The following is a 25,625-nucleotide window of genomic DNA, read 5'->3' as shown; positions in this document are numbered from 1 at the left end:
AGAAGGGTTAAGAAGTATTTATATAAACAGCAATACAGTCCATACATCAATGTCATTAGCATCAATAAAAACATATTCATATATGCATAATTGCTATTCCTATTTATGCCAGCATTATCAGCATTAATAAATATATTGGATTAGAATAAAAAAGGCTGCTACATTTTCACAGATAAACTTCTTTAGTTTTTATTGGAGTCACTCATATTGTCATTGGTCTCACTCATATTGTTGCAGGTGAGCATAACATCAGACTTGCTGGTCTGAGATCCTTGACTTTCTGCTTCACAATAAGTATACCGTTTCCAGATGTTTATGTATGCTCTCTTTATCTTTTTTATTTTAAATGCATACACGACAGGGTTTACTGCCGAATTAGCATGAGAAAGAGAAATGCCGATATGGAAAGCAATTTTGGTTGCACGTTTTGCAAATAAATGAATGCAGTTCATAATGTGAAGTGGAAGCCAGGACAGTGCAAACAGAGCCAAGACAAGAGCCAGAGATGATGCCAGCTGTTTCTCTTTCCTCAGGTAAAGAGACTGGTTCCTTGGCTGGTTTTGGGCACCGTTGCCTGGTTTCTCTCTGAGATTTTCTCGAATGTAACAGAAAACATAGGCGTATAATACAGTCATCACCAGCAGTGGTGTTAAGGTGCAAAGAAAAAAGTTGAAGTAGACCAGATAATTCAAGCTGATCACCTTTATGAACATGCAATTATCAGAGGGAGTAAAGTTCGCTGATCCTGCATTCCATCCAAGCATGGGAGTGAAACTCAGTGGTACTGCAAAAAGCCAGCATGCAGCAGTCACAGTATATGAATACCTCCAGGTTACTGTCCTTTTGTACCTATAAAGAATAGCATTGGTAAGACAATTTTTAATTGTAATTCTTATTAAAATGATGACCTGCAGAATGTGCCTTGAGATCACATCTGCACATTTTATAATACCTGAAAAATTTCCTACCAGAAAGGGCGAGAGAGCCGAAGGTATCGATCCACAGCAATGGCCGTCAGACAGAGAACGGAAACTAGGGTCAGCAGGATCACCACACAGCTGATGAAGAGACAAGTGTGGAATGAAGTTTTCACTCGGCCATCCACCAGCACAGCCAACGGTATGGCCACAGCTCCGACAAGAAAGTCAGCCACAGCCAGAGACACAATGAGGCAGTAGGTGGGCTGCTGGATGCTTCTTGTTTTCCACAGAGCCAAAACAACCATCGCATTCCCAATACAGCAGCATACTGCAATGAGAACTTCCACCAAAGTGTAAATCGTTTTTTCAATATCAATATCCGTGGTGCTGTTTGAGTCTGACTGGTTCATGTTGCAGGTTCTAATGCTGAGCGAGACTAAAAGTTAGATCATACTCTGCCACTTATCATTCATCTCGCTCTTGAAAAGCTTTTAGAGGAAGTCCTTAGCTGCAGCAACTTCTTCTATTTTTTTCTTGTTTTTAGTCTGTCTTGCAACCATTGCTTAAAATTTTGTTTGCACAATAAAAGTTTTTACATTATTATTATTATTATTATTATTATTATTATTATTATTATTATTATTATTATTATTATTATTATTATTATTATTATTATTATTATAAAAAGCATAATCATATTAGCTAATATTACTAATTAATAATTTAATATTAGCTACAAACTAATTAATTGACTTTATTATTTACGGTGACTTGGGTACCACTACAGCACTGTAGTGGTTTTAAGGTCACACATTTATAATCTCACTGTACATATCTGCCTTTCATATTTCATACAACTGAAGTCAAATCAAACTTTCTTCTGTGTGGCATTTGTTTATTTTACCCTACTCTTAGTTTCTTTTATACTATTGTCCTTGAAAAAATGCATTTTGTTCCTGCACTGTCTGTCTTTAAACTGCAGTTAGAAACTAACCTAGAATAGACACATTTAAAATCCATTAAATAAGTTTGAAACTACTACTTAATATACACAGACTGATACTTCCAAGTCTTTCTTTCTGTTTTGTTTTTATTATTTTCTGCTACAGCAAGTCTAAGCACAAGATTTAACACTAGATTGCATCAGATTATACAAAACCTCTTAGAAATATGCTTAATAACTGCTGGATGGTGGTTCACTTCAAATGGTACATCTGATAAGAAGCAAGTCTCATTGCATATACACGTGATGCTATAGTCAGCTATTATCTTTTATTTGAGCTAAAAACAACTTTCTGAGCCATAACCACATCGTCAACCCACATTGTTATGTGTCACCATATATGCAAAACTCATTTGAGAAGAGATAAGTGATAAAAAAGACCAGATCAGTTGTTTAACAAAACGCTGTACTGTGTGACACAAAGGCGTACTGTCTTAAACAAAAAGGAGAATTAAACTGCTTAGGCACCGTTTGATCAAATATCCCAGCACCGACACAAGCAATGTTACGGCCCTGGGGCTTATTAACTGGACTGCAGGGGTTTTTGTCATCTGCCTTTTTGCTCCCCCTCTTACGTGTGCTGCTGACCTGTTGGTTTGGAGCAAATACGGAGTATTTAAACCTGGCCGTCTCCACCTGCTGGGTCGCCTCCGGCATCAACTTGGCCTCCTGTTGTGTGTGTGGTGCTCTGCTGTCGGGCCTCAGCTCCCCTCCTCATGCACTCATACATCATATCCTAGCATTTTCATTACACCACTGACACTGACTTTCACAGTCCATTGTAGTTTTTGTTAATATCACAGCCACCACAACCTCTGGAGATCAATCTCTAAAGCAGTGGTAACCTTTTAGAATGTATTTTTTTATTATAAAAACAAAATCAAAAACCATGTGTATTTATTATTTTCAACTTTCAAACGGTGTGGCAATTTGTGTTGGGTTGTCGTAAAATCCTTTTAAAATGTATTAAGGTCTGAGGCAACAAAATGGGAACAATTCTTAGAAACTCATGGTCAAAGCTTATGGTTTTGCAACTGAGTGTGATGTCTGATACCATGGCCCTCAGATAAAAAAACAGGAATTGCACTATCAGATTTTGGGGCCAGACTCTGCCTAGAGAACAAGTAATGATGTTCACAGGAAGAAGTGAGAGATGGACAGTCATATTTATTTATATCAATCTGGGCTGTGATATTAACACAGAGCAAAGGCAAATTGGAGCTGCAGATTTGCTGGTCCATACACGTTCCACCTCTCACCTGTGTCTTCCCAGTAAGACTTGATGAAAACACTATACACTTCCAGATCTAACAAAACTCCCTGGTCTAAAAACTGTAAGTTTAAACTTTGAATTAAAGATGGGTATAGTCCACAACAAAATGTGTTAATCACGCAAAGAATTTAAGTACATATACATTGAAAAATTTAAGTTTAACTGACCCCCAAATCCACTTATTTTGCTGATAAACTGTCTAAAAATGTGATTTAGAGTGTTATCTTTGTGCAAATTTTGACATTTTTGTGTAAATTTGTTTGATTCTGCATTATTTTGCAGGTGATCATGCAGGGGTTAAAGTGCACAAAAAGGGATATTTATAAACAAAAACTACAATGGTCTGTGAAAGTAAGTGTCAGTGGTGTAATGAAAATGCTTGGATATGATGTATGAGTGCAAGTGTTGAAGTGCAAAAACAAAGACAAACTCAAATGTGCATGAGGAGGGGAGCTGAGGCCCGACAGCAAAGGACCACACACACAACAGGAGGCCAAGTGGATGCCGAAGGCGACCCAACAGGTGGAGACGGCCAGGTTTAAATACTCCGTATTTGCTCCAAGAAGAGTGTGTATATATATATATATACATTTTTTTGTCAATTGCCTCCATAAGTGACCCTATAGTAAACAGTTATTTAACCTCAGTATTTAAAAAAAAAATTCTATGATGGCCTCAGAACAGAGGTATGAGAATTTTAGTGAACAAGTATTACAAAACCTAAGCATGGTGGATGAACAATTTTGCAAAGAACAATAGGCCATAATCTATGCTTTTATATGTGGAAATCTGATAGAAACACAGCAAAAGACAAGCAGCAGCTATTTGCATAGAAGGTGATTCAAAGTATTTTCCCCTCTAATTTACAATTCTGTTTTACCTTGTGTTTGTGTTGGCCCACTATCTAAAATCTTAGAATAGAATAGAATAGAATAGAATAGAATAGAATAGAATAGAATAGAATAGAATAGAATAGAATAGAAATATACTTTATTGTCCGATAACGATAATTGGAACACTTCTGTGCAGAACATTCCAGTTTGTGGTTCTATCAAGACAAAATGTAGAAAAGTTCAAGGGTTATAGACTTTTGCAAAGCATTGTACCTCTTAAGCATTATCTAATATTCGAGAGAGAGATGGGCTGTGATTATTTCTACTAATCCTCCCTTCTCTGCTATTTAATACCTTTCATTAATTTTATTCATGTAAACACTTGAATCAGTCAGCCTAAGTGCTTAGATTCACATCCTGATTATGACTAACAGAGACAGCAATGTGACAAGATGCAATAAATGCATCACTAGGTTGCTTGGAAAGAATTTTAAAAATAACTTTGCTAATTAAAACCGGTAATAGGGGCTTCGTTGTCATGTTGTTGATCTTGCACAGGCACAAGCCAATAATAAATAATAAAGCCAATAATAAAATCAATGACTGTGGTTTCTAGATAATGGCGCATGTTAGCCCAACTCAACACACTGTTGTGATTATTGGTAATGGTTAAGGTATTTGTAAAGGTTTTTAGTGTTTTAATCAAATTTCTCAGTCTCAGTTACCATTATGAATTTTTCTCTAAACTGATTTCTCAAGGTAATATAAGATGCTAAATAATAACTGTGCTGCATATTACAAAACAGTCATCAACAAAAAAATTAGGAGTAGATGTTTGTGGAGGGCTGCACTATCATTAACATTCATAAAATGCATTGACGTGTTCTTTTTGCAGAGTTTACTGTAGCCCAACATACTGTAACACAGTATTAAACAAAAGTGAAGTTAGCTTCCAACTGTAGCTTCCAGTTTGGGAAATAGAAAAACAGGAGAGCCCATCTTATTCTTCACTACGTTGGGCATCTTTAATTTGCTATAGTTTAAGTCAGACTCTTCGAACATGTACTAATATACACTAAATGTAGAATACCTAAAGCCGCCTTGTTTGTGATTTTGAAACCCTTATCTGATTTGTGAGAGTTCAGTAAAGGACTATGTTTGTGACCTCTGAATATCTCAGCATTCTACAGTTTACTGTCATGTGCATTATTAAATTCTCCAACATTAGTGGACATTTTTAATTAACAGAAGCATAGATTTCCACTTCCAATATCCCCATGGAGATAAAGGGAGAGGAAGGGAGAGAGAAAGAAAAAAGGAGATGGAAAGAGGGCAACACTCTTTATAAGAGTTTTTAAGTGGTAAAATTAAAATATATGGTTTTTACTGCTCAACATTTACAAATAACCACACATTCCTAACAAATTATATAAAATGATCCCTGAGAAAGTGTCAATGAACACACAAAAAACTGTTTTCTGAGAAAATGACATCCTAAAAACAGTAGTTATAAAACTTTCATATTGGAGATCAAACCACTTTCACGGACTACATTGAAGTCTATTGTTGAAGTTAATGAAGATACATTAACTTTATTATATGACCAAATCAATGCTAATGATTGCCCATCCTCACAGCCTAACTGCATCCTTCCAGTTATTATGTAGCTTGTTTCCACAGTAAAATGTAATGCTCACATACACACACAAGGCACAAACATACCCACTTAATGCAAGCAAAACTAATGCTGCAGAGTGCTGCAGAAAACAAAGTCCCTCCCCTTGATGTTATGACTCGTTTATACAGAGTAGTCAGTGAATAGGAGGGAGTGAGAGAGTAGAGAAGAGTGGTGATGTACCAGTTCTGGCTTCCTTAGAGATTTTGAATTTGATGCAGAAGACTGAACAGTCGGTGTGCCTTCATGGGCTCTAAATGTGGCAAGGCTAAAGTTGCATCTGTCTCAGCTGAACTACATGTTTACTGGAAGATGCTTTTGCTGAAGGAGAACACAAAAAGGAGAAAAGGAACTGATTCACATTTTATTACAGTCTGAGCAAAGATAAGTTAGGTACTGAACGATAAAAAAAGATGTCCTCTTCAGGTGTCAAGCCAAGGGAGCATATGGATGTGGCGTACATCTCCATTGAGATAGCCATTTCTGTGGCCTCTGTCCTAGGGAATGTATTAATTGTGCTTGTGGTGTATGTGAACCAGACTCTCCGTGACACCACCTTTAGCTTTATTGCATCTCTGGCTGTGGCTGACATCGCTGTTGGAAGTTTGGTTATCCCTCTGGCCATTGTCATCAGTCTGGGATTCAGGACGCAGTTCTACACCTGCCTCATCCTCTCCAGCCTGGTGCTGATCATAACTCAGAGCTCCATTCTGTCCCTCCTGGCCATAGCTGTCGACCGATATCTGCGCATAAAAATTCCCACAAGGTAAGAAAAAGTTTAAACTTCACATATCTATATTTCAAATTTACATGTTGTTTTTCCCCTGCATTTCAAATTAAGACTGAATACAATTAAGAAGAGAGTGATACGGTATATTACTCATGTTGTGATGTAAGAGACCAAAACCGCTTTCAAAATGAATAATTGAATAATACTAATGGAACAAAACAGGAAATGAATAAAATCTTTTTTTTCTGCTCTAGAGTGGTTTTCTAAACTTTTACTTTCACCACTTGATTCGAAATGTCTTTTAAATTAAAACAAGTAAATATTCAATATTTTTTCTCTACTGACACTGAACCTTTTCAAACATGTCTCATTTACAAAGACCTATGTTTCTTTTTTTGTTAAAGAGAGACAGAGAGGAATACTCACTGAGTGTGTCAATCCTACATACAGTCCAGTCACATCTGTGCCAAGTTTTATACAAATCAGAGGGCTGGACATTAAACCTTTTAAGTAAATTAAAATATTGTCTGCCTAAATTATTGACAAAGGCAGTTTGTTTAGGTAGCTGGCAGGTGTCCACACTAATGTTTGCCTATCAGCTGAATCCTGAAGTCAAAGGCTGACACTTAAAAATATGCTTCTGAGAAATAACCGGCTGGCCTTGGTTCAGGAAAATGCCATTAAAGTTGTCTGCGAGTGCATTTAGGTGATTGGAGAAAATCTCATTTCTCTTCTGATTGTGCTGCCCAGGTATGGCGACATAGTGACCCAGGGGAGGGCGTACATGGCAGTTTGTATGTGTTGGATCCTTTCCATCCTCAGTGGATTGGTTCCATTGGTTGGCTGGAACAACCTGCACCATGGGAACTTCAATAACTCCAAAGAGATCGTTTGTGAGTTTAAAAATGTTATTCGGATGGACTACATGGTGTACTTTAATTTCTTCGTCTGTGTGGTGGTGCCACTGGTCTTGATGATCATTCTGTATGGGGAGATCTTCAGAGTGATCCGGCAGCAGCTCAACCGCCGTGCTGAGGCCACTTGTGATGGAGAAAAGTACTACCGAAAGGAGCTGAGGCTGGCCAAGTCGCTGGTCTTGGTGGTTTTTCTTTTTATAATGTGCTGGATGCCAATACATATCATGAATTGCATCAACTTTTTTTGCTCAGACTATGACATACCCAAGTTTGCTGTGTATGTAGGAATTTTTATGTCTCATGTAAACTCAGCACTCAACCCGATGGTTTATGCATTCAGAATGAAACGGTTCCGTCTTACTCTGATCCAAATAATTCGCCGCTGCATGTTATGTAACCCACTGGTGCCCACCCGATGCCCTACTAGCGCAATAGAAGGGAGTGAAAATGTGGCTGTGAATCTATAGGAAATATGGAAGAACTTTATTTTATAATGCATAGTCCCAGGGGGACTAAAAATGCTCTAAATATTCAAAAATGAAAAAAAAAGTGTGACTGATCTTGTTTCTTTAACATATAATTTCTTTCTTTGTGATTTCAGTATACATGATCTTGGGAACTGTTAAACACTATTTGAGTTCTACTTAGATATGCAGGCAACTGTTGATTTAAAAAAATTTTTTACATTAAATGTAAAAAGTGTGTGTTAAATTCCATCCATCCATTGCTTACCCCACTTATCCTTGCAAGGGTCACGAGGGTGAAGGTTGGGGTGGAGGATGATCTCCTGTCATCAGAAGGCAAGAGCCAAGGTACAGCTTGACCAGGGCACCCCTCCATCACAAAGACATACATTAAAAATCAACCTTGCACACACACGCATCTGAGCACAACTTAGGGTCCAGTTAACATGACAGTTATGACTTTGGACTATGGGAGTAACAGAAAATAATCTACACATGGAAGAACATGCAAACTCCAGATCCCTAGCCACAAATTTTTTACCCAGACAGCCATGTATTAAATCCTTTCTAATTACAGTTATTCATGGGAACCTATGTTATATTCATTCATTGTCTTTTCTCTTCTTAATTTAAAGTTAAACTGTTGGATAGATAATATTTCTATTTAGGTTGCCCTGATATAACTGAAAAAATTTGATGATATGCTGCTTGAATTAGTCAACTGTTGTAACCAAATCGTAAGACAATATGCACAAATACTATTACAATAGTTAAAAAAAACAGTCAGTTTAGGACTACTTGTTCCCAAACATTGATGTTAGCACTCTTCTATGGGGAAGACCAAGTTGGGGATTTTTTTATTTTTTTTAATTTTTTTTAAATCAGTAGCATATGTTTGCCAAAGTTGTAAAAAGAATAAACGGGTGTTGACAAAAGCCACTGCTATTAGAGGTTAAGTGCAGAAAAGGGCAACAGACCCGAGGTTGGCTGGGGATGTTATGGACAAATTTAACATAAATGTTTTAGCAGACATTAAGTATTCAAATGTCAACTGCATTTTCCTTCCACGGATTTGCCTGTCTTATGAATACTGTCAGGATATTCCTCATTGTCTTTTTTTCATATTAACCAATACTAAATTTGTCTGTGTTTGCTAAATGACCAAAACTATTGAAGCAGTCGTAACCTTGTGAATCATTTACTTTCATTTCAAGCAATAATGGGTGTAATAAAAATGTTCTTTTCAAATTCCTCAACTTTTTCTTTGCTTTCATTTGAGTCAAGATTATCTTTGTTTTCATGGTGTCTTCATGTCAGTGTTAATCTATTAACATTTCAACCAGCTAATGTGAGTCACAAGACTCTTCCACTCTAACTTTATTGGTCACAATTTAAAAAGCTTGGAACTGGGTCAAAACTTCAGAAATGACCAAAAGAAGATTTTATTGTCAAGAAAAAATAAAAACATATTAAAGGCTAATATTTTGCACTGTCATTAGAGGTTAAATGTGGTTGTTATTCTGTGTAACCTTTTTTTTATTATTATTATATCACTGTTCAATACGCATAGGAATTAAATTACCCTGCTAAGACTGCAAAATAACAGGCTACTTTCCATGGAACAGAACTATGACAAAGACAAGCAATTTAGTGCAAAGCCTTTACCACATAATGCAGGGCTCGGTTCAGCTAATTCAGCTTCTCTGGGCCATATATTAAAAGATGTTGCGGAGAGGTGAAAAGCATTGGACCATCTGAATCAATTACCCAAAGAGCATTAAGCTGATTTATTCCAACTCTAAACCCAAAGCTTCTGCAGTAGGTCTGCTTTGTCATCAGTTTGACTCCTGCCTATAGTTTCCACAGAAGTGTCCTGAAATAAAATATGTGAATTTCCTGTGAAATTTCATGCAATTTGTCTTTCAGATTCTGTGTGGTAAATAAGAACATTTACAGTAATAAAAATAATTCTGCTCTTTAAAGACATTTACTTTTTTGAAGTCTAATGGAAGAAAATGTTAACACTGCCTCTCTGTTTCTGTCTGTCTCTTAGTCATGAACTCATTAATACGTATATTACCATCTGTCAGCCCCCCCTCCTTGCTGAGGGATTTCAAACTGCTGAGCATGGTTAAATCCTTAGCCCTTGTCTTGGTGACAGAGATACCACATAACCAAGTCGGCATTACTGGCTTCATCAGCTGTTTCTGTTTTCTATGGCCTAACAAATAGTATAGAAACAGAAGCATGGTCTAAAAGAGAAGCAAAGAAGGTAAATGTCTCAATTTCTGGTGTACTTCTTCAATATTTCTCAAATCTAAAAAGTAAATCTTCTTCAAGGTAGGACGCTTTATACTTGTAAGATTCAATGTTTTGATGTTTTTTTTTCTCCAGTTTTGAATAGAAACGCTGGCATCTTGCTTTTCTTTATGTCCTCAAGCTTCTGAAAGCAGCTTACATTTGGAACTGTAAAATGGCAAACACTGAAGAAACGAACGACAGCCATGATCCGGAGGCTCCGGAGGAAGACCTGGATGATGAACAGCAAGCCTTGCTGCATTTCAGTAAATATGGAGAAAATCAGCGTGCGCAGTCATGGGAGCAATGGACCTTCAGAGAAAAGGCAAACTATTATATGGATCGTATCTTCCTAGCCTTTTTAATCATCTTTGTGATGATTTTGCTAATCGAATGTTTGTATAAAATTTGGTATGTGTCAAATGGGAAGAAGATAGCAGAGTTTGTATCAGACTCAGTCGTGTTTCTGATCGACTGCCTTTTCACTCAGGAGAGACAGGAGGAGTTGGCTGAATTGTAGGATGTGAATAAAGGTGTTCACACCATCCTTTTAAACTTTTGCATTTCATGTGATATTTATGTAACAATGAAAACTGTTACATAAACAGTTTCTACAGGAACTACACTGCAGTTTAGTTCCTGAAGACTGTAGTTCGTCTACAGGACATAATAAAACAAATACTTTGCAACTTTGTGTATGGCTTTAACTGACTTGTGTGCACTGGCCTCTCTCTGGATTGTCAAAACAATCTGATACCAGAAAATTGCTAAAAATATGAAGTAATGCTGGAAAATAGGATTTAATGGGACAATTTAACAGACTAGGTCATGTAGAAATCCAATATTTAAAGTGAACAGGTCTTAGTTGACGAAATAAATGCCCTGTAAAAGACTGGTTCTTTAGTAGCACTAGAAAATTTAGTGCAACTGCACAGGTTGTTGTTTTTTGTTTTAGATTTTATTTTAATCTGTATAAAATTTTATAAAACAAATGAAACGGCTGAATATATTTGCGAGATTACTATGGTTTTACATATTTAATCCTAAATTAAATTAAAAATAAACAAAATAAAGTTAAAACAAGTCTGTAATCAGAATAGAATTTTTTATTTGAACAACAAATAATACCTCCAAAACTTTATATGTTGTAAACAAAGAAGGGAGCAGAGCTTAGCACGTTTTGCCGTAATTTGTCTGGCATACAAACCAGCCAATGAGAATGCCCTTTCCCATCCTTTTCAACTTCCGGGACCACCTCCCACCCTCTTCCGGATTGCTTAGCGTGACCGACGTTTCGTGTCTATTTAGACTTAAAAGTAAGTCAGAATTTACACCTTTTGTACCATGTTGTGTAGACCACCTTCTGTATCATCCTATATTAATAAAGCACACACTTATATTTTGTGCTTAAATCGTGATGGACGCGTCTATGTGTCCTGTTACGCAGTTAGAAATAGAAGGTAGTTGGAAAACATGGCCACATGCTGCTACCTGTGCTAGCTGTGATATACTATAAATGGCACGGTTTAACTCTGACAAATAACGTAGATAGGTAGACTTAGGCTGTGTAAAACAATATCCAATAATGTGACCGTTTATTTGGTCGTGTGATATTTTGAGTACATCAAAAACAAAAGCTAAAACTAGCAACGCTGAAATGAAATCCCCTTCCTCGTGTTTACATGACCATGATTAAATCTGTACTAGACTCAGACGCTGTGTGCATTTTTAAGAGGCTTTATTCCACGTTTAAGCTCTGAAAACTTATTTTTCTCCCTTAACCGAAATGTGCCAATATTAAAGTCTTAAACAATACAAAGGACACTGGTCATTTTTTTCGTACTGCTTGTTAGGTTGTTGCTTCCTGGACTTTTTTAGGTAAGAAATTGAGCAATTAGTAAAATTTGAGCAAAATTGGATAAAATTTTACAGATAATTACAAAAACTTTCAACTAATGACACACCTTACTCATGTATGTGGGCTAAACGTTTTAGCACCTCAAAATACTTAATTTGTTGTAGGTAGAAAGTGATTTATTTAGATGTATGAAGCAGTTTAGGACAATACTAACTGGGGATACAAGTACAAAACGGAGGTACAAAGAGGCTAGCATAACTAGAGCACAAAATAACAATGTTTTCTGATTAATTGCCAACATAATGCTAATTAAGTAGAAAAATGTCACCAATGTGACGTAACTTTCTTGCTGATTTGCCAAGCACAACATAGTTGTTGGGATTCATTTTTATTTTAAAATAAAAGTAAATTGTTCCAATTCTGTTAGTATAACATTTGCCTCTTCAAAAATCTTTGGTATGATTTTTGTTTTAAGTTTGACATGTGCAATTTTTAAAATTCTGCACTTTTAAATTGCACTTCTTGCAAACCAACAGTGTTTTACATGTGTTGACATTCGTTTCATTTTAAATGAATCTCACAAGTTCTAAAACATTCCTTGTGACGTTTGAGCTTGCATGCTTTATGGATAACTTGACACAGCTTACTCATTTGCCATCTTATTTCCAGAATGCGTTACGTGGCCGCTTACCTGCTCGCTGTTCTCGGTGGAAACACCAAGCCCTCCGCAAAAGACATCAAGGAGATCCTGAGCAGCGTGGGAATTGAGGCCGATGATGAACGCTTGAATAAAGTATGTAATTTAATGATTATGAAGTTCTGTTTGTAGATGCCATGTAGTAAAAATCTTACTCATTCATCAGATAATTAGTGAACTGAATGGAAAAGACATCAACGAAGTCATGAATTCAGGTAAGGACTATATAATTTACTGTATTTTCCGGACTATAGAGCGCATCTCACTAAAAGTCACACCCACAAAGTAAAAAAAAAAAAAAAAAAAAAAAACTGGAAACGTACATATTTAAGCCACTAATACCTCCACCGCTCTGTTTTTCATAAGGACTCTGCATCCTTAATAAATCTGCTATTAAGGACGTGCAGCGGCTATTGATCTGTACTGCCAGATCGATGGCCTTCAACTCTAAAAGTGGCATCATATGAACTTCTTCGTGTTGTTTCCATGATGAGGGGGCATGAGTTTGAAAACATTTCTCTGTCGTGACCAAGCATGTGCTTTTTCTAAATAAAAGTCACCACTTTCTTTGATTTCCAATTTTGACTTCCAATGATTCACTTCCTGCTAAAGAACCCCCTGGTGGTTGAAGAAAAATCTACAGAACAGCCGACCAGGCTATAAGCCGCATGGCTCAAAGCGTGGGAAAAATGTAGTGGCTTATAGTCTGAAAAATACGGTACATAACTTTATAGTTTATGCCACAGATGAAAGTTTTCCTAACATATTGTCCTTCTATTTCTAGGCCTCTCCAAGTTAGCCTCTGTACCAGCAGGTGATGCTGTAGCAGCACCGGCGGCAGCTGCTGGTAGTGGGGCCGCTGGAACTGGGGCTGCACCTGCTGCTGGTATGTCTATGTCTTTGTACACAACTAAACAGCTACATATAAAATAGTTTGTAAATGTAAGGTACACTCAGATTTTTTGAGTGTTTTCTGTGACATCTGTATAGTTTTGCCTACGCTGAACTGCTAGTTTTACTTTCTTTTCCAGTGGAAGAGAAAAAAGAAGAGAAGAAAGAGGAATCTGAAGAGTCAGACGAAGACATGGGCTTCGGACTCTTTGATTAATCGTCCTTCTCAGTGTATAAAAAGCAATAAAAATGTAAAAGGTTTACACAGATATCTGACTATTTGTCTTTGTGTTTTAAATATATTTTTTTTTATGCAGCATTATGGCAGTTTTTCATGTCTGATTATTTGTGTAGAACAAGCACAGTGGTTCTTAACCTTTTTTGAGGTACCGAACCCCCCAGTTTCATATGCGCATTCACCACACCCACGCAACTAGAGGCAGCAGCAACCCCGAAAAGATGTGACTAAGGAGCAGATTTAGACTATAGAATTTGGTAAAAACGGTGAGTTTTGCTGAAGTAATTAAAAACATAAGCTCAAATCAATGCTGAGAGTGGAACTCCTTCAATCAGTGCTCCTCCACAGCACTGATTGGCTAAGCAATGTAACGTGATCCTCTGCAGCAAGTGATGGCAAAGCGGGGCACGTCATCTCGACTTTACACAAGTGTGTCTTTATCTCCGCAGCAGAGGCTCCGCCGAACCCCTGAGACCGACTCACCGAACCCCTGGGGTTCGATCGAACCCAGGTTAAGAACCACTGAACAAGCATTAAGACGCCATTAAACAATCCCATCGCTGCATGTGGTCATTGTTAATTTGTGAGACCACAAAAACATAGACTAGCTCGAAGAGACAAAGCCAAATGTCCAAACACAAGGTCAACATATATAAATATACTTATTTATTCTATATGCATCAACATGAAACTAAAATTTGTGGCAATATTTAATATGTTTCCTGTCTTGTCATAACTGGAAACCCTTCAAACCAGTCTTACAACATTGAAGCACAAGTGGCTGCTTTTGTTCTCTAGTCTAAAGAAAAACAAATTGTGAAATTCCCAATGCCCACAATGAGTATTTCTCACGTTAAAGGTATTATAAAGGCAAAACCATTCAAACAAAAGTATGGTGTCATAAGAGTTCACATATTGTCCAGGGCTTGAGGTCTGACTGAATCAAAGTTCTAATTCTATGTTAAAACTGCTGTTTGCAACCAGAAACCTTGTTTTTTTCTTTGTGGTGTAGCTTTAGCATGTGAGTCAACATCATCTTGACAATTCATCTTTGAGAACTGATCACACAATCGTGCATAATCTTGATTGAGCAAGTAGTTAACTTGTCACTTGAGAAATCAAATTTTTGCTTTCACCTGCCAATTTTTATGTGTTGTCCCTGTATTACACAATTGATGATACAATTATTATTAATGTGGAAATATTTTTTGAAGTCCAGATTTTTAAGTCAAATTATAACTTGGCTTTGCATTACATTTAGCATTTTATTATGATTCTTGCCATACTTGAGTAAATTATGCTCCTTGTATGAGCAGGTAACATTGCAGTCCACTTATCTGTGCCATTTTCTCTGATGTATGCAAGTTCATCTGTTGCTTGGCAGTGCACTGGATGTAGTCATTTCCCCCTGAGAGATCATTATTTCTGGTAGGTTATGCACGGTCTCATGCTGCAGCAGAGCCATCGTGCTCACTTTAGTCATAATAGCTGACAGACATACCATCTTGTAATTGCAAGTTAGCATGTAGTCTTGTGACCTGTTGCTGGTTATCTGCAAATGAACTTATCTATACACCTGTTGGACTCATGACCCAAGTTTGAGTTGTGAAAGTAGATCAAATCCATTCTAACGCAAATAAAAAAAACTAATCCTATGAGTTCGCCCTTTCCTGGAAACAAGTCCAAGCAGCTCTTTATCCTCCAGGTGTATCAACAGTTTGACTCATTCAGATAAACTTCACCCTCCCCACACAAAGGAGAAGGAGCAGTACAGCTCACATAATGCTTTTCTTCACTTATGAGAACTAGGTCTTTATTTTTGACAAGCTGTACTTCATTTCTAGTTTGCTTCCTGCTTACATGTCAGTGAATCAAAGAGCTGCTAACCATGTTAAGAAGCATAGATATGTTTATTAAAAAATAAAACTCATTTCAATATTTAACAAGATCAGAGTTGACATTATGAATGCCAGCATTCATAAGAAAAAGTCACAGTTTTGGTGCACACAATACATATTTAACAAGAGCTCAGAGTTACCCATACAGAAGAAAATATTGCAGTTTTTTCTTATTGTTACAAATCAACAAATTTTCAAATTTGGCAAAAAAGCCTTGCATTGTAGTGTCTCTTAGAGAAGCACCTAAATATGAATCTAACAAAGTGCTATCACAGTTCAGTACTTTTTGGTGGCTGGCTCACAAAGATCGGGTTTAGGGCCATTGGACTGTCAAGTGACATCTTTCTGAGAAAACATCCTGCTGTGTCACATTTTCAGAGGTTTTCGGTCACAGCTTAGTAAAATCTTTCAAGCACATGTTAAATAACTTAAGTTTTCAGACAGTGTTCATAAAGTGAAGTTTGTGCAGATCTGTAGTCGCATCTGTGGGGATGTGGATAGTTGGGTAGATCTCAGTTTCATTTACCTGTTAGAGGAACATTGTCTACATCATCACTGTCAGACCAGGGGTGGTCTGTGCATGCCTGAAAGAAACAAGACAAGATATTAAAACATTTCCAGTCAGTCTGTCAACTTTTCCATTTTTGCATTTGTAGGTATTGCCTGACTTATGCTATCAAGGGATAGTGAAGTTTTAAACAGCTAAGGTTTCAAACTGGAAATAAATATCTGTCATACTTTTTCTAGGGTTTAAAGTTTTACACTTTTACCTACACCTTTACCTTGCTTGCAAAAAGACAGATTAGGCTGTTCTTTTAAAATTCCTACTAAAGTATTTAATTTGCACTAAAGTTGCATCTTAAATAATATCAGATTCAGTTAAAAAGTTGAATAATTTCAGTATTTATGCACACTTCCTTGCTAAGTGGTTTTGTGTGAAATTCAGTTTTCTAAGAAATTTAATTTGGGTTTTTTGTTAGGTTTAAGCAACCCTCCACTAAAGGACAAGGGTGTAAAGAAAATGGATGGATGGATGGATGAATGTTAGGTTTAAGCATAATCCTCAAAATTAACAGGAATAAAAGACTGACATTTCTATTCATGTAAATGATGAATCTATATTAGTTTCACATGTTGAAATTGAACTTGAGAAATTAGCATTTTAGTAATACTGTATGCTGTTTTTGGTAGAAGTATCTGTCATTTTTGTTTTAAGTCCATTTCTCAAAAACGTAATAGGTGTAGCCAAGATTATTCCTTACTGTAATCAATATGTTGTGCCAATAAGACAATAGTAATATAGATTTTGTTTCAAATAAATGTAATTAGATTGTTAGATTTTTCTAATAATTTGCTTGTGTAAACACTGTCATCCTAAGAAACAGCAGTAATTGTACCATTTTCACAATAGAAACAACCTAACAGGTACAATTTAGAGCTTGACATTCCTTATGCTTGAAAACTATCAAAATCCAATAAATTTGTCTTTAGCAAACATGGAATCCATTCTTAAGCATTCTCACCTGTCTGTATTCAAATCGGTCGTGCAAATAACGGTTCCCGAGACAAGTGATGTGACCAACGTTCTGCTTTGAAAGCCCAGCAACCCTGGCCGTGAAGTCCAGGGTGAAAGCCAGTTTGACCAGCTCGGGTGCTGTAGGTAGCACAGTGGGCGGCTTGTGGGTTGGCATTGCCTCTTTCTCCAGGTAAGCATCTGCCATCTTCTGGAAGGAGGAGTAAGACATGCCCTGGAAAAAGCTGCTCAGCGTGGGGTTATCTTTCAGCTGAAGGAGATAAGGACAATAGAGCTATCAGGAGGGAAAGTATGTTTTGACCTACTTGAGATAACGCAGCAAAGATCATTTTACTGTAATCCAAAGTAATTCAGTAAATATGGTTAATGATTACTTGAAAGCTGTTAGGCAGCTGACTCACTGCAATACTTTCTCATTGTACTGTGTGCACTTTAAGGAGCAAGAAAATATTAAAAGTCTACAAATACTCAACAGCTTAAGTAAAAGATAAAAAAAAACAGTAAAGTGCTGCATTAGAAAATACAAACAGGAAATCACTGAGTAAAAGCCTTTTTGTCTTATATTACATTTTGCAATACACGTAATTAACTACTGTTGGCTTGTTCACTTATAGATCTAAGGTGATTTAATGTAAAAGTGTTTCAACAGACCATATGGCACAGCAGTCACATGACCTGTGGTTGGTTTTCAAAGCTTCTATGACTCAACATGCTCTGTAAAGCTCTTCCTCCTTTCTAAACTTAGCCACTTTTGCTGTGTTTTCAAAAACATGCCTCTAACAGACGGAGGTACTGATGGATGATTTAAAGTCTGAACTTGACTTTAAATCATCTTTTTAAAATTGTTTTTCAACTTTTATATTTAAAACACTTGTTTCCTTGTCAACCATATCTTTACTGTATCTTTAGCTCTTAATCCTGGTATCCAATTATTACAAACTCTGTTATTTCCAACTAATACTTTTTCACTGACAATAGGAGGAAATACCCACCTTGTCATCAATGGCATCACCCTCTTGTATGGTCAAAGCAACAATCCTTTTGATAATTTCCTCTGAAAACAAACACAAACAAACAGGAACTATTAATATATTTCTGAACAGGTTTTATTGAACAGACTCAGTTTAAATGTTAATTCTACTATGCATTTCTTTCTTCCCTTCAGTACTTCCAGTTTCAGATTTGTTATTTTTTTCCCATACTATACTTTCGGCAATGAACTATTTTTAACAGCTGCAAACTATGAGCAAAATAACCCATTTCTTACCATTGGACAGAATTTCCGTTTCCTCTTGTTCTTTGACCTCATGTACAATTTTTTCAAGTTCTTCTGATACTTTCTCATAGTAGGCGTATGTCGGTTCGACGCTGATCACAGCTGTTAAGCAAATGTTTGGATATTAATGAGCAGTTTTTAAATGCAGTAATATGAATCTTTATTGCTGCAACAGTTACCTTCTACTCCAGTGCTATCAGTAGAGTTGACATCTTTGCCAAATTTAATTGATCTCAGAGACCGCCTTTTGGACAATTTCCTTCTTAAGGACTTTTTCTTGAACGATTTCTTTTGAAAGGAGATCTGAGTTGTGGGAAGGCAGTTGGTTGCTTGGTTTGAATCGTCAAACACCGCTGATGGACTGTCTTGATCTTCTTCTTTGTCTTCATTCTTGAAAATGCCAAGAAAAGTCTTCCAAAATGAGGGTTTCTTGATCTTTTTGGACTTTTTAGTCTTGATTTCTGGCTCCTCTAATTTCTCAGGATCTTTCATGGGTTCATACATTTGGGGTTCAGCCACAGGAAGCACACTAGGTTCACTGGGATTTAAATCCTCGTGCAAGTGTAGGGAAGGGTCGCTGGAGGATCGTCTATACCTTTTGGACATGGTCACCCACTTTTCCATCTTCCCTGCTTTCTTTGCCCCCACACTGCCATCATTCAGGCTCAGGCTCCGCTTGACATAAACCTCCAGGAGACGCACTGTGTCCTTATGGGGCACAGAAATGATCTGGCCGTGAGCAGGCCTTTGTTTTTCTGTTGCTGTTTCCATGGTGGGTTCTAAGAGGAAGAAGAGAAAAGCGAACCATGTTTTATCAGATTTAAATCTCTTAGTTAAAAATCCCATGAACTTTCTAATTTATTTATACTGTTATTTCTTACTCATTTTTAACTTTTTCAAAATAAAATCTTATTATATTGTCTTTATTTATGAAGAATATTATTGTAATTAATGTTTGAATGTTGCTCACGCCGTTCATGATCATGCATCCTTAGGGCCAGTTTCAATATACATGATAAAATATTAAGTTTATTTAAAAAATGCATAATGTCTTGATCTAATTTCTGAAGTAACACATAGGATCTTAAGACAGTTACAGTTCACGCAGTGTTTTATTTTTTGTCTACTATTCTAAACAGTCTTTAAAACGCAGATGAAACAGGAAAGTGTAATTGAGTTGCGTTAGATAAGACGGTTATTACTGCGACACAAATAGAGACGCGTTTTTAAATACTGTTTAAAAGTCAAATTAGAAAGAACAAAACGTATTAATGATCAAGATACTCTGTCAGCAAACTCACCTTTACCCGTTGAAATCGTTTAATTATCCGTACGAAATATTAAGATCGCTGGTTTTGAAGGTACTCGCTGTAGACAAACTTATGTCTTAAAAAGAGACTAAGTTACCAAGACCAGGAGCTCCTCCCCCTTCGGAGTACGTCGCCGCTTTCACCTGAGATAAGGTAAATGACACTAGGGGACTTTGCGCTGTCATGGTATGTTTCCGGGTTTACATAGACGTCGGTATCGGACCTTGTTTACGGTTTCTCTTTAGCTGCGCAGTGTAATAATCGGCCACGTTTAGGAAGTCAGCGTGTTTCCTGTAAAGGGTGGCCTTTCTAGAATAAAAAATAAGAATAATCCTTGATCTTTTATAAAGGGTTATTTCACCGCTTTGGAGAAATATGTACTAAAAATAACCCAAGTTGAAGAGCTGAAATTGCTGACATTTCTAAATCTAGATTTTAGAGTCTAAAATGAAGAGTGACTTAATAAAAATGATTTTAATATTCGTCCTATCTTTGTTTCTTAAGGTTACTACCCATATTTTTCTGTCAAATTTAAATAAATATTTTATCACCATGTGTCATGGTCAGTATTTTGATGTGGATGACTGGTGACATAACTTGAGGTAATCCACTCTGCGGGAATTTAGTTATTCTCAAGATAATTTAACAGTTGCTGAGCTGTATGTCAGAAAATAGCAAGTCTTCCCTATCCATGTGCATTTTAGAATTTTATGTACTGCAGAAAATCAAGATTAGGATGTTTCATGAAGATTTCTATGTAACTGCACAATAGCCATGGCAGTCTTCCACATTTTCTATTTGATATTTTGATTTCATTGTACTATCCTGCCCATTATTTAAATTTGAAACTTTTAAATAGTGACTTCAGAATAAAAACAGGACTCATACTGAATTCTTCAACCAAACATGCAGTGCTTGGAGACAGAAACTTTTATTTTCCTTTACTCTGTTATCTTTTGGACACAACACAAACACTACAAGAGTATTCTTCCAGTTCTGCTGCTGTTTTTAAAATGTCTGTATGGTGGTGCTGGCATTTTAACTTTGCTAAGGTATGGGCTTCATTATACACCTTTACACAGTAAAGGCAACCTTAGATCTGTTTGCAAAACAAATAAGGGACTCATTCTTCTGTATAGCTGACATTAAGGTCATTTTACTTGGCTCAGGTTCACAAAGGCAATACTCAAAATGATGATACCTGACCTGGATTATATTGATTAAAGAGCTTTGTTATTAACTCTATTTGTCACAGCACATAAAGATTATTTAATTTCGTCTTGGCACTAGAACCTTATTTTAAATTCCCTTTTTTGAAGTTTACTTAGGAATATGTTTCAAAAACCACATTTGGAAAAATGTTTTGTCTTTTTCATTTTATAGCAGTCTACTTCAGTCTTGACCAAAGACTTTTATACTTGACCCTTCAAAGATTACGGAAATTGTAGTTTTGTAAACAGAGTTAATCAACCCTCACTGATTTGTGAGTGTTGTGGGATAAAGTATCTTACAAAGAAAAAGACTCACCTGTTTTCATTCAAATAAGGTGTTTACTTCTAGTTTATCTTTCTGTCCGTCAACTCGATGACACATCACTATAAATAGTCTTATCCTGATTGCTAAGAAACCATAGATAAAAGTTTTCTATCACGTGGACTGTTTGCAGCCAAGAATAGTTTTGTTTATAAGCTGAACTTATTTCACTAACTTGCTTTTAATTCATAAGCTGATGTCAAACTTGACATATTCCAAGTCTTTCTAATATTTTGTGAATTTTTAAAATAAATGTGAGAGTTAAAAAATAAAAAAACAAGACAGGATTGTTTTGTAGTACCCCCAAATCTCCACGTGGTGTCACACTTACCATCCATCCATTTTCTTACACCCGTGTTCCTTAGTGGGGTCGGGAGGGTTGCTGGTTCCTCTCCAGCTAGCGTTCCGGGTGAGAGGTGGGGTCACCCTGGACAGGTCGCCAGTCTGTCGCAGGGCAACACAGAGACACACAGGACAAGCAACCATGAACACACACACTCACACCTAGGGGCAATTTGGAGATGGCAATTAACCTGACAGTTTTTGGACTGTGGGAGGAAACCAGAGTACCCGGAGAAAACCCACGCATGCACAGGGAGAACATGCAGACTCCATGCAGAAATTCTCGGGCCGGGAACCAAGAACCTTCTTGCTGCAAGGCAACAGCTTTACCAACTGCACCACTGTGCAGCCGTCACACTTACCAATGAAATTTAAGTTCTAATCTAAACTCTATCAAGATCTAAACCCTCATAGGTGACTTTTATCAGGTGCACCTGGTTAGCACTGGGCTGGAGTCGCTGTTTGAACTGACTAGATCTGGTGTCTGGGCAGTGAACATGTGCATTGTATCCATAAAGGCATGGACATTGTAAAAAAAACAATACTTGTGCCTTTTGTTTAAATTTTTGTACTTAATTTAAAAAAGAACAAGAGTAATACAAACATAATCTTCTTACCATTACATTAAGATCGTTTTTTAAGAACCAAACATATTTGATGCTGAGATTTAAAAGAAAAACATACACAAGGGTACATAAATTGTGCCGTGGCTGCAGCATATCTAGCAGCATATTGTAAGTATTAATTTCTAGTCAAAGTTCTTCTTTCTGATCGAATTACCCATACAGTGTTTTAATTGTTGAGGTGTGTAGATAAATATTAAAGTCTGTTACTTGCATCACTTCTAGTAAGGCTCACTCTCCATGTGGATTTACCCAGACTTATCTTTGTGTAAAATTTATGACATGAATCCTTGTCTCAGTCATACTCATTAGACTTTCTGAATTTTCCAGTTTGTTGTTGTCATGGAAAGCATCCTGGGCTCATCCAAATTCAACGCTCCATTTACTGTCTGGCCCTCAGTGATACTTTAGGTCACCTTCTTCATTTTTCATGGGTGTTAAGCTTTACAAATGTGAGACTCACGTTTCGTCCCACAAGGGTTGGTCATTGACCTCTGGAGCTTGCAGCAGAACAGCAGAGCAGTCACTGTGCATTTACCTGTCATAAATCTTTATCTCTTTGAGTCATTACTTCTCTGTGTATCCAGGGGCGCCTCTCTCCAATTATAAAATGATTTGTGCTGCTCACAATTCATATCGAAACAGACTCAAGAAAATACAACAGATCTATTTATGTCTACTAACTAAATAAATCTGTTTTATAGAAGCAATATTACTGAAAGTACTGTTTGAATAATGTGCTTCAACATTCACTGTATTCTCATTCTGCATATACTGAAAGGTGGTAAGCAAAAATTCCAGGAATTAAAAAATTATTTAGCTTCATAAAATAAACATTTAACATGTTTTTAGAAGTAGTTGTTCTTTCAAAACTGTCACATGAGTGTCTAGACTCTATACTATCTAAAGAATCTGTTACTGTTGTCATGTGTTTGTCTGGGAACTACTTTGCAAGTCATTGTTGGTCAGTCACAAAGATACTTGCAAAAACAGATATGATAAAGTTGATATGCTCAGTTTCCACATCACTTTTTCTATTTTTCTTGAGATTTCCAGAAGTGTTGAACCAAACAATTTTTTCTTTTTTTTTACTTTTGGTTTAAACAGGTCAAACTTTAAACACACTTCTAAAGGTCTCTTGGGGATTTTCTTAAGCTCAAATGCTCTATGTTTTCCAAAAATGTTTCTGAAACAGTAGTAAAACAACAATTATTCCCCATTCTCTTTTGTAGTTTGTATAGGGACTGGGCAAATGTATTCAGATTCCTTGAACATTTTCAGGTTTTGCCATTTTAACAAATATATACCTCTAAGTATTTTGTTGTGATTTTATGTGACAGGCCAATATAATGGAGTGCATTTTTGTGACCGAGAAACAAAATGATACATGATTTTTCTCATTTAAAATGTATCAGGTATATTTGCATTTAGTTCCCCTGAATCAACAGGTTATTTCTGGAGACAAATTATTGTATTTGTCTTGGGTATATGAAAAAGTCTCAAATTGTTAAAGGGCATAGTAGCTTTTTCAAAACAATGTAGTTTGTGCTTTGAAGAACATTCTTTGCATTTTCATTTGTAACCTCTGCTGGACTTGTATTCTTAGTTTGCACTTCCAAATAAAGCAAACATGTAAGTAAATAAAACAATGTATAAAGAAATTGATTAAAACTTTCACATGGAATTTAATTTTTTGGGATGAAGAAAATTGATTTTTTTATTGCATCTTTTGACCCTTTCACAAAATATTGTACTCAAAGACAAGGTACAGGCAGCATTTTATGTGAAGCACTAAAAGGCCAGACCCTCACTTTATACAAAACAGTTTCATTATTTGCTCATTCATCATCTTCTATTATGCTGACAGAACAGTGAGTTTCCTATCTCCATTAGAAAATTATTGGACTTCTTTTCAATTCAGAATGTTAGTCTTGTAGTTAATGAGCAGGCTATAAAAATGTAAATGCAAAGTCACAGTGTGGGATCTATACCTTAAGTAATACTGTACGCTAACAAAGTTGAGCCACAATCAATAGCAAAATCACTTGGTGTTGCACACTTTTCTCCAAAGCATCCTCATGTGGTGTGCACTTTGCTTTAAATACGAGTTGCAGTTTCTCAAAGGAACTGAAGAACTTTAAGCGATTTGATTTGAACACAATTTGCTGAGTTCCAGGTGACTTTACTCTCTGGAGGCAGCAAACTACTGTGCACAGGCTGCTGTCTGTGCAGCTCTGAGAATTGAATTAACGTGTCTGCTGACGGTACAGTAACCCAATCCACTGATATGAGACTCACTGTCTGAGCTTTTGCGTGAGACTCGTCCATTGTTTCCTTTAGAGCAGAGGGACGCAGCTTGTCACCAGCTCAGAGAGTCAGAAGTAAAGAGCAGTCATGCTACAAAGATATTTTTAGTTCTACTAAGATTTGCACTACACTGGTGTGTCACAGAGACTGGACCGGTTGGTCTTGGAATCACTTTCTTGGGGTGATTTTTTTATCAAAGGCGGGCTGGATTTGATATCTTCATGGAACTTCTCATGAATTATAAATGCAGCCTCACTTTAGGTTTGACCTTGCCTGAGCCATCTGTCTTTTTAAATGCTAAAATGCTAACAGAGGGTATCAGTGGGATATCAATGAGCGATCAGAAATCAGAAGAGTGGCATGCTGACCTCAGTGATAAGTTGTCAAGTTGAAAAGATTCAAAAACACAGCATGACAAAACAGAAAAACAAAAACCTTTATGGCAGAAATTGGCTCAGAAAAATAAAATCCAGAGGAGCAACATAAATTTGGTACAGTTTGAGGTACTGACTAGGAATGTTTTGTTTATATATGAAGGCATGGGACAAACAGCAAGTAAAACATCCTCTGTCTTGCCTCAGAGGCCAAGATAGATCATGTAATAAAAGATTAATTTGCACTGCATGTTTAACTTTGTGCTTTTCTTCTGAAGTGATCCCAGTCAAAGACATTGTTTCCCACACAACACTGTAATTTCCCTGTTTAGAACAGAGTACAGCCAACAGAACATGTGATCTAATTAGGTTTTTTTCAACATTTGTAATAAATATCATAGAGTGTGTCAGTTTTCATCTGCATCAATTTGTAGTCATTTTTACATCAGGCTCTTTTTCTGTTCTTCATTAGCTAACAGGCTTGTTAGATCTCAAACAAACATCTGCTCCACCAGCTTGCTATTTACACCACCTATTTATATCAATACAGAAAAAAAACCCCCACAAAAAACATGATTTTATTCTATATTGTCATAAGACAGGAGCATCACACAATTATTTTCATCATGAT

The 25,625-nt window shown here is 36.6% G+C and overlaps 4 protein-coding genes across 6 annotated transcripts; 2 read left to right on the top strand and 2 right to left on the bottom strand.

Annotated features, from left to right (window-relative positions):
- Positions 1-1,402, bottom strand: LOC103464703 (adenosine receptor A1-like). The gene is made up of 2 exons (XM_008408960.3): positions 969-1,402; positions 1-849 (listed from the first exon to the last, which is right to left on the bottom strand). Exons 1-2 carry the CDS (start codon positions 1,328-1,330, stop codon positions 183-185), a joined length of 1,029 nt encoding a protein of 342 aa, XP_008407182.1. The 5' UTR covers positions 1,331-1,402; the 3' UTR covers positions 1-182.
- A 2,436-nt stretch (positions 1,403-3,838) lies between these two features.
- On the top strand, positions 3,839-10,807 carry LOC103464702 (adenosine receptor A1). 3 transcript variants are annotated; one of them, XM_081606866.1, is made up of 3 exons: positions 3,839-6,470; positions 7,185-10,087; positions 10,256-10,807. In XM_081606866.1, the coding sequence occupies exons 1-2, from the start codon at positions 6,118-6,120 to the stop codon at positions 7,816-7,818; spliced, it is 987 nt and encodes a 328-aa protein (XP_081462992.1). In that variant the 5' UTR covers positions 3,839-6,117; the 3' UTR covers positions 7,819-10,087; positions 10,256-10,807. The 3 variants fall into 3 exon arrangements, with proteins under 3 accessions (XP_081462992.1, XP_008407181.1, XP_081462991.1); XM_008408959.3 differs by having other exon boundaries at positions 10,210-10,807; XM_081606865.1 differs by having other exon boundaries at positions 7,185-10,155.
- A 465-nt stretch (positions 10,808-11,272) lies between these two features.
- On the top strand, positions 11,273-13,828 carry rplp2a (ribosomal protein, large P2a). Its single transcript, XM_008408957.2, has 5 exons — positions 11,273-11,429; positions 12,641-12,764; positions 12,835-12,883; positions 13,453-13,554; positions 13,700-13,828. The coding sequence occupies exons 2-5, from the start codon at positions 12,642-12,644 to the stop codon at positions 13,774-13,776; spliced, it is 351 nt and encodes a 116-aa protein (XP_008407179.2). The 5' UTR covers positions 11,273-11,429; position 12,641; the 3' UTR covers positions 13,777-13,828.
- A 1,860-nt stretch (positions 13,829-15,688) lies between these two features.
- Positions 15,689-20,133, bottom strand: LOC103464699 (uncharacterized). The gene is made up of 6 exons (XM_008408956.3): positions 19,807-20,133; positions 18,685-19,284; positions 18,497-18,607; positions 18,222-18,283; positions 17,219-17,479; positions 15,689-16,279 (listed from the first exon to the last, which is right to left on the bottom strand). The coding sequence occupies exons 2-6, from the start codon at positions 19,274-19,276 to the stop codon at positions 16,214-16,216; spliced, it is 1,092 nt and encodes a 363-aa protein (XP_008407178.1). The 5' UTR covers positions 19,277-19,284; positions 19,807-20,133; the 3' UTR covers positions 15,689-16,213.
- Positions 20,134-25,625: the final 5,492 nt, after the last annotated feature.

This window comes from Poecilia reticulata, chromosome 5 (genome assembly GCF_904066995.2).
Source record: "Poecilia reticulata chromosome 5, P_reticulata-male-v2, whole genome shotgun sequence".
NCBI lineage: Eukaryota > Metazoa > Chordata > Actinopteri > Cyprinodontiformes > Poeciliidae > Poecilia > Poecilia reticulata.
Note: the sequence above shows the minus strand (reverse complement) of the source record. Positions and strands in the feature narration are given on the sequence as shown.